General features: G+C 51.5%; 1 protein-coding gene across 1 annotated transcript; it reads left to right on the top strand.

Annotated features, from left to right (window-relative positions):
• The first annotated feature begins 11,698 nt into the window (after nucleotides 1-11,698).
• Nucleotides 11,699-14,786, top strand: LOC140403031 (SNARE-associated protein Snapin-like). The gene is made up of 4 exons (XM_072490697.1): nucleotides 11,699-11,881; nucleotides 12,137-12,183; nucleotides 13,411-13,529; nucleotides 14,253-14,786. Exons 1-4 carry the CDS (start codon nucleotides 11,778-11,780, stop codon nucleotides 14,352-14,354), a joined length of 372 nt encoding a protein of 123 aa, XP_072346798.1. The 5' UTR covers nucleotides 11,699-11,777; the 3' UTR covers nucleotides 14,355-14,786.
• Nucleotides 14,787-17,484: the final 2,698 nt, after the last annotated feature.

Genomic DNA, 17,484 nt, shown 5'->3' with positions numbered 1-17,484 from the left:
CTCCCTCATCTCGTTTCGCTCTCTTCCACCCTCCTTTGTCTCGTTTCGCCCTCTTTCACCCTCCTTTGTCTTGTTTCGCTCTCTTTCACCCACCTTCATCTCGTTTCGCTCTCTTTCACCCTTCTTCGCCTCGTTTCGCTCTCTTTCACCCACCTTCGTCTCGTTTCGGTCTCTTTCACCCTCCTTCATCTCGTTCCGCTCACTTTCACCCTCCTTCGACTCCTTTCGCTCTCTTTCACCCTCCTTCGACTCCTTTCGCTCTCTTTCACCCTCCTTCATCTCGTTTCACTCTCTTTCACCCTCCTTCCTCTCGTTTCGCTCTCTTTCACCCTCCTTCGACTCCTTTCGCTCTCTTTCACCCTCCTTCGTCTCGTTTTGCTCTCTTTCCCCCTCCTTCGTCTCGTTGCGCTCTCTTTCACCCTACTTCCTCTGTTTCGCTCTCTTTCACCCTCCATCGTCTCGTTTCTCTCTCTTTCAACCTCTTTGGTCTCGTTTCGCTCTCTTCCACCCTCCTTCATCTCGTTTCACTCTCTTTCACAAACCTTCATCTCGTTTCGCTCTCTTTCACCCTCCTTCGTCTCATTTAGCTCTCTTTCACCCTCCTTCGTCTTGTTTCACTCTCTTTCACCCTCCTTCGTCTCATTTCGCTCGCTTCCACCCTCGTTCTACACGGTTCGCCCTCTTTCACCCTCCTTCGTCTCGTTTCACTCTCTTTCAGCCACCATCATCTCGTTTCGCTCTCTTTCACCCTCCTTCGTCTCGTTTCGCTCACTTTCACCCTCCTTCGTCTCATTTCGCTCTCGTTCACCCTCCTTCGTCTTGTTTCGCTCTCTTTCACCCACATTCATTACGTTTCGCTCTCTATCACACTCCTTCGTCTCGTTTCTCTCTCTTTCAACCTCCTTTGTCTCTTTTCGCTCTCTTTCACCCTCCTTCATCTTGTTTCGCTCTCTTCCACCCTCCTTCGTCTCGTTTCGCCCTCTTTCACCCTCCTTCGTCTCATTTAGCTCTCTATCATCATCCTTCTTCTCGTTTCTCTCTCTTTCACCCTCCTTCGTCTCGTTTCACCGTCTTTCACCCTCCTTCATCTCGTTTCATTCTCTTTCACCCTCCTTCCACTCGTTTCGCTCGCTTTCAACCTTCTTCCTCTCGTTTCGCTCTCTTTCACCCTCTTTCCTCTCGTTTCGCTCTCTATCATCCTCCTTCATCTCGTTTCTCTCTGTTTCACACTCCTTCGTCTCGTTTAGCTCTCTTTCACCTTCCTTCGTCTTTTTTCTCTCTCTTTCAACCTCTTTGGTCTCGTTTCGCTCTCTTTCACCATCCTTCGTCACGTTTCACTCACTTTCACCCTCCTTCATCTCGTTCCGCTCTCTTTCACCCTCCTTCGTCTCGTTTCGCTCTCATTCACCATCCTTCGTCTCGTTTCGCTCTCTTTCACCATCCTTCATCTCGTTTCGCTCTCTTTCACCCTCCTTCATCTCGCTTCGCCCTTTTTCACCCTCCTTCGTCTCGTTTCGCTCTCTTTGACCCTCCTTCACCTCGTTTAGCTCTCTTTGACCCTCCTTCGACTCCTTTCGCTCTCTTTCACCCTCCTTCGTCTCGTTTCGCTCTCTTTCCCCCTCCTTCGTCTCGTTGCGCTCTCTTTCACCCTACTCCCTCTGTTTCGCTCTCTTTCATCCTCCATCGGCTCGTTTCACTCTCTTCCACCCTCCTTCGTCTCGATTCGCACTCTTTCACCCTCCATCGTCTCATTGCGCTCTCTTTCACGCTCCTTCGTCTTGTTTCGCTCTCTTTCACGCTCCTTCGTCTCGTTTCGCTCTCTTTCACCCTCCTTCGTCTCCTTTCACTCTCTTTCACCCTCCTTCATCTCATATCGCTCTCTTTCACCCTCCTTCGTCTCATTTTGCTCTCTTTCACCAACCTTCGTCTCGATTCGCACTCTTTCACCCTCCTTCATCTCATTTTGCTCTCGTTCACCCTCCTTCGTCTTGTTTCGCTCTCTTTCACACTCCTTCGTTTCGTTTCGCTCTCTTTCACACACCTTAATCTCGTTTTGCTCTCTTTCACCCTCCTTCGTCTCGTTTCGCTCTCTTTCACCCTCCTTCGTCTCGTTTCGCTCTCTTTCACCCTCCTTCTTCTCGTTTCTCTCTCTTTCACCCTCTTTGGTCTCGTTTCGCTCTCTTTCACCTTCCTTCGTCTCGTTTCACTCTCTTTCACCCTCCTTCGTCTCGTTTTCGCTCGCTTCCACCCTCCTTCATCTCGGTTTGCCCTCTTTCACCCTCCTTCGTCTCGTTTCGCTCTCTTTCAGCCACCATCATCTCGTTTCGCTCTCTTTCACCCTCCTTCGACTCGTTTCGCTGACTTTCACCCTCCTTCGTCTCATTTCGCTCTCGTTCACCCTCCTTCGTCTTGTTTCGCTCTCTTTCACCCACCTTCATTACATTTCGCTCTCTTTCACCCTTCTTCGTCACGTTTCGCTCTCTTTCAACCTCCTTCGTCTCTTTTCGCTCTCTTTCACCCTCCTTCATCTCGTTCCGCTCTCTTTCACCCTCCTTCGACTCCTTTCGCTCTCTTTCACCCTCCTTCGACTCCTTTCGCTCTCTTTCACCCTCCTTCATCTCGTTTCGCTCTCTTTCACCCTCCTGCCTCTCGTTTTGCTCTCTTTCACCCTCCTTCGACTCCTTTCGCCCTCTTTCACCCTCCATTGTCTTGTTTCGATCTCTTTCACCCACCTTCATCTCGTTTCGCTGCCTTTCACACTCCTACGCCTCGTTTCGGTCTCTTTCATCCTCCTTCGTCTCGTTTCGCTCTCTTTCACAATCCATCGTCTTGTTTCGCTCTCTTTGACCCACCTTCATCTCGTTTCGCTCTCTTCCACCCTCCTTCATCTCGTTTCGCTCTCTTTCACTCTCCTTCGTCTCGTTTCACTCTTTCACCCTCCTTCTACTCGTTTCGCTCTCTTTCACCCTCCTTCATCTCATTTCGCTCTCGTTCACCCTCCTTCATCTTGTTTCGCTCTCTTTCACACACTTTCATCTCGTTTTGCTCCCTTTCACCCTCCTTCGTCTCGTTTCGCTCTCTTTCACCCTCCTTCGTCTCGTTTCGCTCTCTTTCACCCTCCCTCATCTCGTTTCGCTCTCTTCCACCCTCCTTTGTCTCGTTTCGCCCTCTTTCACCCTCCTTTGTCTTGTTTCGCTCTCTTTCACCCACCTTCATCTCGTTTCGCTCTCTTTCACCCTTCTTCGCCTCGTTTCGCTCTCTTTCACCCACCTTCGTCTCGTTTCGGTCTCTTTCACCCTCCTTCATCTCGTTCCGCTCACTTTCACCCTCCTTCGACTCCTTTCGCTCTCTTTCACCCTCCTTCGACTCCTTTCGCTCTCTTTCACCCTCCTTCATCTCGTTTCGCTCTCTTTCACCCTCCTTCCTCTCGTTAGCTCTCTTTCACCCTCCTTCGACTCCTTTCGCTCTCTTTCACCCTCCTTCGTCTCGTTTTGCTCTCTTTCCCCCTCCTTCGTCTCGTTGCGCTCTCTTTCACCCTACTTCCTCTGTTTCGCTCTCTTTCACCCTCCATCGTCTCGTTTCGCTCTCTTTCACCCTCCTTCGTCTCGTTTCGCACTCTTTCACCCTCCATCGTCTCATTGCGCTCTCTTTCACGCTCCTTCGGCTTGTTTCGCTCTCTTTCACTCTCCTTCGTCTCCTTTCGCTCTCTTTCACCCTCCTTCGTCTCATTTCGCTCTCTTTCACCCTCCTTCATCTCATTTCGCTCTCTTTCACCCTCCTTCATCTCGTTTCGCCGTCATTCACAATCCTTCTTCTCGTTTCTCTCTCTTTCACCCACTTTGGTCTCGTTTCGCTCTCTTTCACCTTCCTTCGTCTCGTTTCACTCTCTTTCACCCTCCTTCGTCTCGTTTCGCTCGCTTCCACCCTTGTTCTACTCAGTTCGACCTCTTTCACCCTCCTTCGTCTCGTTTCACTCTCTTTCAGCCACCATCATCTCGTTTCGCTCTCTTTCACCCTCCTTCGTCTCGTTTCGCTCACTTTCACCCTCCTTCGTCTCATTTCGCTCTCGTTCACCCTCCTTCGTCTTGTTTCGCTCTCTTTCACCCACATTCATTACGTTTCACTCTCTATCACACTCCTTCGTCTCGTTTCGCTCGCTTTCAACCTCCTTTGTCTCTTTTCGCTCTCTTTCACCCTCCTTCGTCTCGTTTCGCTCTCTTTCACCCTCCCTCATCTCGTTTCGCTCTCTTCCACCCTCCTTCGTCTCGTTTCGCCCTCTTTCACCCTCCTTTGTCTTGTTTCGCTCTCTTTCACCCACCTTCATCTCGTTTCGCTCTCTTTCACCCTTCTTCATCACGTTTCGCTCTCTTTCAACCTCCTTCGTCTCTTTTCGCTCTCTTTCACCCACCTTCATCTCGTTTCGCTGTCTTTCACACTCCTACGCCTCGTTTCGGTCTCTTTCATCCTCCTTCGTCTCGTTTCGCTCTCTTTCACAATCCATCGTCTTGTTTCGCTCTCTTTGACCCACCTTCATCTCGTTTCGCTCTCTTCCACCCTCCTTCATCTCGTTTCGCTCTCTTTCACTCTCCTTCGTCTCGTTTCACTCTTTCACCCTCCTTCTACTCGTTTCGCTCTCTTTCACCCTCCTTCATCTCATTTCGCTCTCGTTCACCCTCCTTCATCTTGTTTCGCTCTCTTTCACACACCTTCATCTCGTTTTGCTCTCTTTCACCCTCCTTCGTCTCGTTTCGCTCTCGTTCACCCTTGTTCTACTCAGTTCGCCCTCTTGCACCCTCCTTCGTCTCGTTTCACTCTCTTTCAGCCACCATCATCTCGTTTCGCTCTCTTTCACCTTCCTTCGCCTCGTTTCGCTCTCTTTCACCCTCCTTCGTCTCGTTTCGCTCACTTTCACCCTCCTTCGTCTCATTTCGCTCTCGTTCACCCTCCTTCGTCTTGTTTCGCTCTCTTTCACCCACATTCATTACGTTTCGCTCTCTATCACACTCCTTCGTCTCGTTTCGCTCGCTTTCAACCTCCTTTGTCTCTTTTCGCTCTCTTTCACCCTCCTTCGTCTCGTTTCGCTCTCTTTCACCCTCCCTCATCTCGTTTCGCTCTCTTCCACCCTCCTTCGTCTCGTTTCGCCCTCTTTCACCCTCCTTTGTCTTGTTTCGCTCTCTTTCACCCACCTTCATCTCGTTTCGCTCTCTTTCACCCTTCTTCGCCTCGTTTCGCTCTCTTTCACCCACCTTCATCTCGTTTCGGTCTCTTTCACCCTCCTTCATCTCGTTCCGCTCTCTTTCACCCTCCTTCGACGCCTTTCGCTCTCTTTCACCCTCCTTCGACTCCTTTCGCTCTCTTTCACCCTCCTTCATCTCGTTTCGCTCTCTTTCATCCTCCTTCCTCTCGTTTCGCTCTCTTACACCCTCCTTCGACTCCTTTCGCTCTCTTTCACTCTCCTTCGTCTCGTTTCGCTCTCTTTCCCCCCCCTTCGTCTCGTTGCGCTCTCTTTCACCCTACTTCCTCTGTTTCGCTCTCTTTCACCCTCCATCGTCTCGTTTCGCTCTCTTTCACCCTCCTTCGTCTCGTTTCGCACTCTTTCACCCTCCATCGTCTCATTGCGCTCTCTTTCACGCTCCTTCGGCTTATTTCGCTCTCTTTCACTCTCCTTCGTCTCCTTTCGCTCTCTTTCACTCTCCTTCGTCTCCTTTCGCTCTCTTTCACCCTCCTTCGTCTCATTTCGCTCTCTTTCACCCTCCTTCGTCTCGTTTCGCTCTCTTTCACCCTCCTTCGTCTCATTTCGCTCTCTTTCACCCTCCTTCGACTCCTTTCGCTCTCTTTCACCCTCCTTCATCTCGTTTCGCTCTCTTTCATCCTCCTTCCTCTCGTTTCGCTCTCTTACACCCTCCTTCGACTCCTTTCGCTCTCTTTCACTCTCCTTCGTCTCGTTTCGCTCTCTTTCCCCCTCCTTCGTCTCGTTGCGCTCTCTTTCACCCTACTTCCTCTGTTTCGCTCTCTTTCACCCTCCTTCGTCTCGTTTCGCACTCTTTCACCCTCCATCGTCTCATTGCGCTCTCTTTCACGCTCCTTCGGCTTGTTTCGCTCTCTTTCACCCTCCTTCGTCTCGTTTTGCTCTCTTTCACCTTCCTTCGTCTCGTTTCACTCTCTTTCACCCTCCTTCGTCTCGTTTCGCTAGCTTCCACCCTCGTTCTACTCGGTTCGCCCTCTTTCACCCTCCTTCGTCTCGTTTCTCTCTGTTTCACACTCCTTCATCTCGTTTAGCTCTCTTTCACCTTCCTTCGTCTCGTTTCTCTCTCTTTCAACCTCTTTGGTCTCGTTTCGCTCTCTTCCACCCTCCTTCATCTCGTTTCACTCTCTTTCACAAACCTTCATCTTGTTTCGCTCTCTTTCACCCTCCTTCGTCTCATTTTGCTCTCTTTCACCCTCCTTCATCTCATTTCGCTCTCGTTCGCCCTCCTTCGTCTTGTTTCGCTCTCTTTCACACACCTTCATCTCGTTTCGCTCACTTTCACCCTCCTTCGTCCCGTTTAGCTCTCTTTCACCCTCCTTCGTCTCGTTTCACTCTCTTTCACCCTCCTTCGTCTCATTTCGCTCGCTTCCACCCTCGTTCTACACGGTTCGCCCTCTTTCACCCTCCTTCGTCTCGTTTCACTCTCTTTCAGCCACCATCATCTCGTTTTGCTCTCTTTCACCCTCCTTCGTCTCGTTTCGCTCACTTTCACCCTCCTTCGTCTCATTTCGCTCTCGTTCACCCTCCTTCGTCTTGTTTCGCTCTCTTTCACCCACAATCATTACGTTTCGCTCTCTATCACACTCCTTCGTCTCGTTTCGCTCTCTTTCAACCTCCTTTGTCTCTTTTCGCTCTCTTTCACCCTCCTTCATCTTGTTTCGCTCTCTTCCACTCTCCTTCGTCTCGTTTCGCCCTCTTTCACCCTCCTTCGTCTCATTTAGCTCTCTATCATCATCCTTCATCTCGTTTCTCTCTCTTGCACCCTCCTTCGTCTCGTTTCACCGTCTTTAATCCTCCTTCATCTCGTTTCATTCTCTTTCACCCTCCTTCCACTCGTTTCGCTCGCTTTCAACCTTCTTCCACTCGTTTCGCTCTCTTTCACCCTCTTTCCTCTCGTTTCGCTCTCTATCATCCTCCTGCATCTCGTTTCTCTCTGTTTCACACTCCTTCGTCTCGTTTAGCTCTCTTTCACCTTCCTTCGTCTTGTTTCTCTCTCTTTCAACCTCTTTGGTCTCGTTTCGCTCTCTTCCACCCTCCTTCATCTCGTTTCACTCTCTTTCACAAACCTTCATCTCGTTTCGCTCTCTTTCACCCTCCTTCCTCTCGTTTCGCACTCTTTCACCCTCCATCGTCTCGTTTCGCTCTCTTTTACCCTCCTTCGTCTCGTTTCGTTCTTTGACCATCCTTCAACTCATTTTGTTCTCTTTGGCCCTCCTTCGTCTCGTTTCGCTCTCTTTCACCCTCCTTCGTCTTGTTTCGCCCTCTTTCACCTTCCTTCGTCTCGTTTCCCTCTCTTTGACCCTCCTTCGTCTCGTTTCGCTCTCTTTCACCATCCTTCGTCTCGTTTCACTCACTTTCACACTCCTTCATCTCGTTCCGCTCTCTTTCACCCTCCTTCGTCTCGTTTCGCTCTCATTCACCATCCTTCGTCTCGATTCGCACTCTTTCACCCTCCATCGTCTCATTGCGCTCTCTTTCACGCTCCTTCGTCTTGTTTCGCTCTCTTTCACGCTCCTTCGTCTCGTTTCGCTCTCTTTCACCCTCCTTCATCTCGTTTCGCTCTCTTTCACCCTCCTTCGTCTCGTTTCGCCCTGTTTGACCCTCCTTCGTCTCGTTTCGCCCTCTTTCACCCTCCTTCGTCTCCTTTCACTCTCTTTCACCCTCCTTCGTCTCATTTTGCTCTCTTTCACCCTCCTTCGCCTCGTTTCGCTCTTTTTCACCAACCTTCGTCTCGTTTCGCCGTCATTCACAATTCTTCTTCTCGTTTCTCTCTCTTTCACCCTCTTTGGTCTCGTTTCGCTCTCTTTCACCTTCCTTCGTCTCGTTTCAGTCTCTTTCACTCTCTTTCGTCTCGTTCCGCTCTCTTTCACCCTCCTTCGACTCCTTTCGCACTCTTTCACCCTCCTTCGTCTCGTTTTGCTCCCTTCCACCCTCCTTCGTCTCGTTTCGCTCTCTTTCATCCTCCATCGTCTCGATTCGCTCTCTTTTACCCTCTTTCGTCTCGTTTCACTCTCTTTTACCTTCCTTCATCTCGGTTCGCTCTCTTTCACGCTCCTTCGTCTCGCTTCGCTCTCTTTCACCCTCCTTCGTCTCATTTCGCTCTCTTTCACCCTCCTTCGTCTCGTTTCGTTCTTTGACCATCCTTCGACTCATTTTGTTCTCTTTGGCCCTCCTTCGTCTCGTTTCGCTCTCTTTCACCCTCCTTCGTCTTGTTTCGCCCTCTTTCACCCTCCTTCGCCTCGTTTCGCTCTCTTTCACCCTCCTTCGTCTCGTTTCCCTCTCTTTTACCCTCCTTCGTCTCGTTTCGCTCTCTTTCACCATCCTTCGTCTCGTTTCACTCACTTTCACCCTCCTTCATCTCGTTCCGCTCTCTTTCACCCTCCTTCGTCTCGTTTCGCTCTCATTCACCATCCTTCGTCTCGATTCGCACTCTTTCACCCTCCATCGTCTCATTGCGCTCTCTTTCACGCTCCTTCGTCTTGTTTCGCTCTCTTTCACGCTCCTTCGTCTCGTTTCGCTCTCTTTCACCCTCCTTCGTCTCCTTTCACTCTCTTTCACCCTCCTTCATCTCATTTCGCTCTCTTTCACCCTCCTTCGTCTCATTTTGCTCTCTTTCACCAACCTTCGTCTCGTTTCGCCGTCATTCACAATCCTTCTTCTCGTTTCTCTCTCTTTCACCCTCCTTCATCTCATTTCGCTCTCGTTCACCCTCCTTCGTCTTGTTTCGCTCGCTTTCACACTCCTTCGTCTCGTTTCGCTCTCTTTCACACACCTTCATCTCGTTTTGCTCTCTTTCACCCTCCTTCGTCTCGTTTCGCTCTCTTTCACCTTCCTTCGTCTCGTTTCACTCTCTTTCACCCTCCTTCGTCTCGTTTTCGCTCGCTTCCACCCTCCTTCATCTCGGTTCGCCCTCTTTCACCCTCCTTCGTCTCGTTTCGCTCTCTTTCAGCCACCATCATCTCGTTTCGCTCTCTTTCACCCTCCTTCGAATCGTTTCGCTCACTTTCACTCTCCTTCGTCTCGTTTCACTCTTTCACCCTCCTTCTACTCGTTTCTCTCTCTTTCACCCTCCTTCATCTCATTTCGCTCTCGTTCACCCTCCTTCATCTTGTTTCGCTCTCTTTCACACACCTTCATCTCGTTTTGCTCTCTTTCACCCTCCTTCGTCTCGTTTCGGTACATACTTGATAAGTATGTACCGGTCAGGCAGGGAGGAAGGCGTCGAGCGAGGGAACCGTGGTTTACCAAGGAAGTGGAATCTCTTGTTAAGAGGAAGAAGGAGGCCTATGTGAAGATGAAGTGTGAAGTTTCGGTTGGGGCGATGGATAGTTACAAGGTAGCGAGGAAGGATCTAAAGAGAGAGCTAAGACGAGCAAGGAGGGGACATGAGAAGTATTTGGCAGCAAGGATCAAGGAAAACCCAAAAGCTTTCTATAGGTATGTCAGGAATAAGCGAATGACTAGGGAAAGAGTAGGACCAGTCAAGGACAGGGATGGGAAATTGTGTGTGGAGTCTGAAGAGATAGGCGAGATACTAAATGAATATTTTTCGTCAGTAATCACTCAGGAAAAAGATAATGTTGTGGAGGAGAATGTTGAGCTCCAGGCTAATAGAATAGATGGCATTAAGGTACGTAGGGAAGAGGTGTTGGCAATTCTGGACAGGCTGAAAATAGATAAGTCCCCGGGACCTGATGGGATTTATCCTAGGGTTCTCTGGGAGGCCAGGGAAGAGATTGCTGGACCTTTGGCTTTGATTTTTATGTCATCATTGGCTACAGGAATAGTGCCAGAGGACTGGAGGACAGCAAATGTGGTCCCTTTGTTCAAAAAGGGGAGCAGAGACAACCCCGGCAACTATAGACCGGTGAGCCTCACTTCTGTAGTGGGTAAAGTCTTGGAGGGGATTATAAGAGACAAAATTTATAATCATCTCGATAGGAATAATATGATCAGGGATAGTCAGCATGGCTTTGTGAAGGGTAGGTCATGCCTCACAAACCTTATTGAGTTCTTTGAGAAGGTGACTGAACAGGTAGACGAGGGTAGAGCAGTTGATGTGGTGTATATGGAGTTCAGCAAAGCGTTTGATAAGGTTCCCCACGGTAGGCTATTGCAAAAAATACGGAGGCTGGGGATTGAGGGTGATTTAGAGATGTGGATCAGAAATTGGCTAGCTGAAAGAAGACAGAGGGTGGTGGTTGATGGGAAATGTTCAGAATGGAGTACAGCCACAAGTGGAGTACCACAAGGATCTGTTCTGGAGCCGTTGCTGTTTGTCATTTTTATCAATGACCTAGAGGAAGGCGCAGAAGGGTGGGTGAGTAAATTTGCAGACGATACTAAAGTCGGTGGTGTTGTCGACAGTGCGGAAGGATGTTGCAGGTTACAGAGGGACATAGATAAGCTGCAGAGCTGGGCTGAGAGGTGGCATATGGAGTTTAATGTAGAGAAGTGTGAGGTGATTTACTTTGGAAGGAATAACAGGAATGCGGAATATTTGGCTAATGGTAAAGTTCTTGAAAGTGTGGATGAGCAGAGGGATCTAGGTGTCCATGTACACAGATCCCTGAAAGTTGCCACCCAGGTTGATAGGGTGGTGAAGAAGGCCTATGGAGTGTTGGCCTTTATTGGTAGAGGGATTGAGTTCCGGAGTCGGGAGGTCATGTTGCAGCTGTACAGAACTCTGGTACGGCCGCATTTGGAGTATTGCGTACAGTTCTGGTCACCGCATTATAGGAAGGATGTGGAGGCTTTGGAGCGGGTGCAGAGGAGATTTACCAGGATGTTGCCTGGTATGGAGGGAAAATCTTATGAGGAAAGGCTGACGGACTTGAGGTTGTTTTCGTTGGAGAGAAGAAGGTTAAGAGGAGACAAAATGATCAGGGGGTGGAGACTGTGATTGGGGACAGTGCACAGGGACTGTGGGAGAGTGAATGTGAGGGGGCGTGGCCAGTCCTCCCTCCCGGCAGGCTGTGCGGTGAGGGGGCGTGGCCAGTCCTCCCTCCCGGCAGGCTGTGCGGTGAGGGGGCGTGGCCAGTCCTCCCTCCCGGCAGGCTGTGCGGTGAGGGGGCGTGGCCAGTCCTCCCTCCCGGCAGGCTGTGCGGTGAGGGGGCGCGGCCATTCCTCCCTCCCGGCAGGCTGTGCGGTGAGGGGGCGTGGTCAGTTCTCCCTCCCGGCAGGCTGTGCGGTGAGGGGGCGTGGCCAGTCCTCCCTCCCGGCAGGCTGTGCGGTGAGGGGGCGCGGCCAGACCTCCCTCCCGGCAGGCTGTGCGGTGAGGGGTCGCGGCCAGTCCTCCCTCCCGGCAGGCTGTGCGGTGAGGGGGCGCGGCCAGTCCTCCCTCCCGGCAGGCTGTGCGGTGAGGGGGCGCGGCCAGACCTCCCTCCCGGCAGGCTGTGCGGTGAGGGGGCGCGGCCAGTCCTCCCTCCCGGCAGGCTGTGCGGTGAGGGGGCGCGGCCAGTCCTCCCTCCCGGCAGGCTGTGCGGTGAGGGGGCGCGGCCAGTCCTCCCTCCCGGCAGGCTGTGCGGTAATGGCTGCCGCTGCTCCGGCTGAGGCTCAGATTCTGTCCTCGGGCCTCCTGGAGCTGCTGCGGCCGGCGGTGCGGGAGGTGGACCAGCAGGTCCGGGGGGTCAGGTCAGTCCCGGGGGGTCAGGTCAGTCCCGGGGGGGGGGGGGGGGTGTCTGTCCCCGGGGTGGAGGGGGTGTCTGTCCCCGGGGGTGGAGGGGGTGTCTGTCCCCGGGGGGAGGGGGGGGGCGTCAGTCCCCGGGGGGAGGGGTGGGCGTCAGTCCCCGGGGGGAGGGGGGGGGCGTCAGTCCCCGGGGGTTGGGGGGGGCGGGGGCAGTGCTGTTACCGACCCTGTTGTTGTTATTTATTATTGTGTTTGTTTAGGGAGAGTCAGCTGGATCTCCGTGAGCAAATCGACAACCTGGCGGCAGGTAAACAACCCCACAGGGTCTGGGGAGGTGGAACCGGGGAGGGGGTCCAGTTTGGGGGAACTGGGGGGGGGGGGGGGAGAACAGGGGTCCATGCGTGGGAAGTGGGAGGGGGGGGGGTCTGGGAGGGGTAACCGGGGCCCAGGGAGGGGGAAGAACCAGGACCTGGTGGAGGGGAACCGGGGTCTGGGGAGGGGAGACCGGGGTCCAAGGAGAGGGAACCAGGTGAGTGGAAACCGGGGCCCAGGGCAGGGGAACCGGGGTCTGGGTAGGGAACCGAGGTCCGGTAGGGGGGTCCAGGGAGGGGGAACCGGGGTCCGGGAAGGGGGGGAACCAGGGTCCGGGAACGGGGGGAACCGGGGTCCGGGAACGGGGGGAACCGGGGTCCGGGAAGGGGGGGGAACCGGGGTCCGGGAAGGGGGGGGGAACCGGGGTCCGGGGAGGGGGAACCGGTGAATCATAGAATTTACAGTGAAGAAAGAAGCCATTCGGCCCATCGGGTCTGCACCCTACTTGAACCCACCCTCACCCAGTAACCCCACCCAACCCCTTTGAACACTAAGGGCAATTTAGCCCGGCCAGTACATCTAACAAGCACATCTTTGGACTGTGGGAGGAAACCGGAGCACCCGGAGGAAACCCGTGCACACACGGGGAGAATGTGCAGACTCCGCATAGACAGTCGCCCGAGGCCGGAATCGAACCCGGGTCCCTGGAGCTGTGAGGCAGCAGTGCTAACCACTGTGCCACCGTGCTGAACCCGGGGGAGGTGGTCATGGGCTGGGGTAAGGGGGTTCCAGGTGGAGGTGAAAGGGAGTCCTGGTCCCAGGAGGTGTTTTCGGGGGATCTTTGGGAGGTGGTCTTGGATTGAGGGTGAGTTGAAGGTGGTAATTGAAGATGTGTATGTTGTGGATACCCAATTAAAGTGGAAAATTTCTGATGTGTTTGGACTTTTCCATTGCTGATCTGAGCAGCATTGACTGGTCCGGGACAGGAACACTGTCCTTGACCTCAGTGTCCGGAGGGAGTGATGATATCAGTCAGAGATCCTGTACCAATGACATGCTCCAAACTATTGTCAGGACAGAAACACTCTTGTGCAATGGTAAATTCCTGTTTTGTGGTCACATCTTGAATCCTGACTTGAAATTCGTTCTTTGAGTGTGTTGAAAGATCGATTATTTTTCTGAGTTTTGTTCCAATCATTTGGTGATTTTTGTATCTGTTCAGAATTGTGTCGGATTAATGAAGACCAGAAAATGGCACTTGACCTCGATCCGTATGTGAAAAAGTTGCTGAATGCCCGACGAAGGGTGGTGCTAGTCAACAACATTTTACAGAATGCACAGGTAAGAAGGGCTGGCAATGTCACCTGAATTATGCTGCCAGTTTATACAGAATAGCAATTCAGAATCTGCAGCCCAATGTTATGTGTGAAAATTATTGAAATGTTTCAGAGGGCACATTTCAAAATTGTTTAGAAGAAGGTTGGGGAGATGCTCAACCTGGTTGGCCGCATTACCTGTGAGGAGCGGTTGAATAAACTCGGTTTGTTCTCACTGGAACGACGGAGGTCGAGGGGCGACCTGATAGAGGTCTACAAAATTACGAGGGGCATAGACAGAGTGGATAGTCAGAGGCTTTTCCCCAGGGTAGAGGGGTCAATTACTAGGAGGCATAGGTTTAAGGTGCGAGGGGCAAGGTTTAGAGTAGATGTACGAGGCAAGTTTTTTACACAGAGGGTAGTGGGTGCATGGAACTCGCTGCCGGAGGAGGTGGTGGAAGCAGGGACGATAGTGACATTTAAGGGGTGTCTTGACAAATACATGAATAGGATGGGAATAGAGGGATACGGACCCCGGAAGTGGAGAAGATTGTAGTATAGGCGGGCGGCATGGTCGTCACGGGCTCGGAGGGCCGAAGGGCCTGTTCCTGTGCTGTACTTTTCTTTGTTCTTTGTTAGACCGATGGCCGATGAGGTACAGGAGAGTCTCGGCCTGGAGGAAAGCTTACCTTCGTTACCGCACTCAGACATACATTCTATTTTAACACTATCCTTTGAACTTCTGTAGGAGCGACTGAGGCGGTTGAATCATAACGTTGCCAAGGAAACAGCTCGCCGTAAAGCCTTGCTCGAATCTGGTATACTTCTTCCTGGTTCTCCAAGTAAATGAAGGAATCTTCTAAAGAGCTGAAATACTGCACACTGCTGGAGCTGGGGGAAACTGTGATCTCGAAATGGATTATGATACTCAAAGCATGGAAACGAAGACTGCAGAGCTTGTGTGGAGGAGAGCGAGGAAAGCTTCAAACCTGTCACAATGGCATTGGACTTTTACTATTCCTAATCTCTGCTGCAGGTCGCAACAGCAATTGTATAACTCATTGGAGATATCCTGCGTACAGTCCGATCAGAGTATTTATGTTTGGACAATCTTTAGAACCACTGTATTCTGCTTAAATCTTAACATCCAATGAGGCTTCTCAAATGTTAATTGTTTTTTTTTGGTATAATGTCATGCACCAGTTAGAATAGAGATATTTCATTCCTGCAGCTTCCTGTGTATTCATTTTCAAGTTAATGAACAATGGTATACCTCCACCTATTCGCAGTGACTGGCCTGACATAATTGAGAAGAGGCTAATTCTAAGCTTTGTTTAAAGTGCGTCTCAAAGCTGAGGATCATGTTGTTGTATCACATATTCTCCCACCGCGTTTGAACCAGCACCTCAAACCGATGATGCCGTGCAAAATCTCAATTTGACTCTGAGCTGGACTCTCTTGGGTACTAATATCTTTCACACCTGTTCACAAATGAGTAACTTTTTTGATGCAGAATGTGCCTTGTACAAAGTTACTGCAATATTGTGTGGTTATTGTGCTGTTTGAAGAAGGGGGTTAATTGCAACATTCAGGTAAGTAAGCCTGATGGAGACAAACTAAAGGTAGATATAGCAAGGGGGGGGGAAAGGAAGGGTAATCTACCCCTAGGGGGGGCGGGGGAGGGTAGTCTACCCCTAGGGGGCGCGGGGGAGGGTAGTCTACCCCTAGGGGGGGCGGGGGAAGGTAGTCTACCCCTAGGGGGGGTGGCAGAGGGAAGTCTACCCCTAGGGGGGTGTGGCAGAGGGGTCTACCACTATTGGGGGGGGGGGGGGAGGGTAGTTCACCCCTGGAAGGGGGGGGGGGATTTCACCCTGGTGGGGTGGGGAGGATGGTTGTTCACCCCTGGGGGGGGGGGGGGGTAGTAGTACTGAACTTTCCCACTGGCACACCCTCCAATTTTGTGAAATTAATTTTCTAACCGGAGAAGGTGCTAAATCTGCCCGTCAATAGTATCCGGCTTTGACCCAAACAGGAGGAAATCATCAGCGTGGACCATGATTTTATGCTGCTCCCCGCCCCAACCCCCCAACCCCTTCCCCCCAGCACAGCCCTGACTTTAAGGGGTCTTGCCTAATGCCCTCCTCCAGACGCTCTATGCCCAGTGCAAACAGCAAGGAGGACTGGGGACACTCCTTCCGAGTCCCTCGCTGAAGACCAAGCTTCCCAGATCTGTAGCCATTCGTGAGCACTGCCACCAAAGGCCGATGATACAACCTGAACCCACTGAACATATGTCTCACCCAGCCCAAATCTACACATCTCAATTAAATAATTCCACTTCACCCTGTCAAAAGCCATCTTTGCAGCCAAGGATCTCGCCCACCCATCCAATGCCCACCCATCCAATGCCCACTTTGGGGAAGCTTTCAGTGACCATAGAATACCTGCAGTGCAGAAGGAGGCCATTCGTTCCATCGAGTCAGCACTGACTCTGTGAAAGAGCCTAGGCCCACTCACCACCCAACGCCCCCCCCCCCCCCCCCCCCCCCAAAAAAAAACCATAGCTCCACCTAATCTGTACATCTTTGGACTGGGAGGAAACTGGGGCACCCGGAGGAACATGCAGACTCCGCACAGTCACCAGAGGCTGGAATTCAACCCGGGCCCCTGGTGCTACGAGGCAGCCATGCTAACCCCTGTGCCGCCCTAACCTTCTGCCATTGTTGCTTGAAAACCAACCCTTTATAAATCCCATCTGGTCCTCCCGGATAATCATTTTGGGAGGATTCCCTCTAGCTGTCACGCCATCACCTTAGACAACCATATCAAATCACATTGAAAACCGTGGTTGGCCTACAGGAGGCACACTCAGGTATTTACCTGCCTTCATAATCAGGGGAACCTTTGCTTCCCGGAGTGTCGGTGGAAGCAGACCTGCCTCAAGAGAATGACGGTACATCCCCACTAATGCATCTGTTAATAGGCCCTTAGATTTCCTGTAAAACCCTCACACAAAACCATTTGGCCCAGGTCCTTTCCCAGCTGAAAGTCTCAAATGGCCACAGCCACCTCACTTTTAGAGTTAGCAACATTAAGGGGACAACTAAAAAAGCCATAAGAGGGAAGAAAATGAATTACGAGTGTAAGCTAGAGGTGTTTCCAATATATTAAAGGTGAGAGAGAGGCAAGAATCGACATTGGACCATTGGAAAATGAGGCTGGAGAAGTAATAGGGAGCAAAGAAATGGCAGAGAAACTGAATAGTTACTTTGCATCAGTCCTCACGGTGGAAGACACCACTGGGATGCCAGAGCTCCAGGAGAACAAGGGGGCAGAGGTGAGTGTAGTGGCCATCACTAAGGAGAAGGTTCTGGGGAAACTGAAAGGTCTGAAGGTGGATAAGTCACCTGGACCGGATGGACTACACCCCAGGGTTCTAAAAGAGATAGCGGAGGAGATTGTGGAGGCATTAGTGATGATCTTTCAGGAATCACTGGAGGCAGGAAGGGTCCCAGAGGACTGGAAAGTAGCATAAAAGTGCAGATGCTGGATTCTGAAACCAAAAGAGAAAATGCTGGAAAATCTCAGCGGGTCTGGCAGCATCTGTAGGGAGAGAAAAGAACGAACATGTCGAGTCCAGATGACCCTTTGTCAAAACTAATGAAACACCCCTGTTTAAGATGGGAGGGAGGCAGAAGCAGGAAATTATAGGCTGGTTAGTCTGACTTTGGTTGTTGGTAAGGTTTTAGAGTATTATTAAGGATGAGATTGCGGAGTACTTAGTGCTAAGTTATAATAGGACTGAGTTAGCACGGGTTCACTAAGTGGAGGTTGTGCCTGACAAATCTGTTAGAACCTTTGAGGAGGTAACAAGGAAGTTAGAATAAGCAGTGATCATGATCTATTTAGATTTCCAGAAGGCCTTTGACAAGGTGCCATACAGGAGGCTGCTAAATAAGAGCCCATGGTGTTGGGGGCAA

Source organism: Scyliorhinus torazame, chromosome 26, assembly GCF_047496885.1.
Source record: "Scyliorhinus torazame isolate Kashiwa2021f chromosome 26, sScyTor2.1, whole genome shotgun sequence".
Lineage (NCBI taxonomy): Eukaryota > Metazoa > Chordata > Chondrichthyes > Carcharhiniformes > Scyliorhinidae > Scyliorhinus > Scyliorhinus torazame.
Note: the sequence above shows the minus strand (reverse complement) of the source record. Positions and strands in the feature narration are given on the sequence as shown.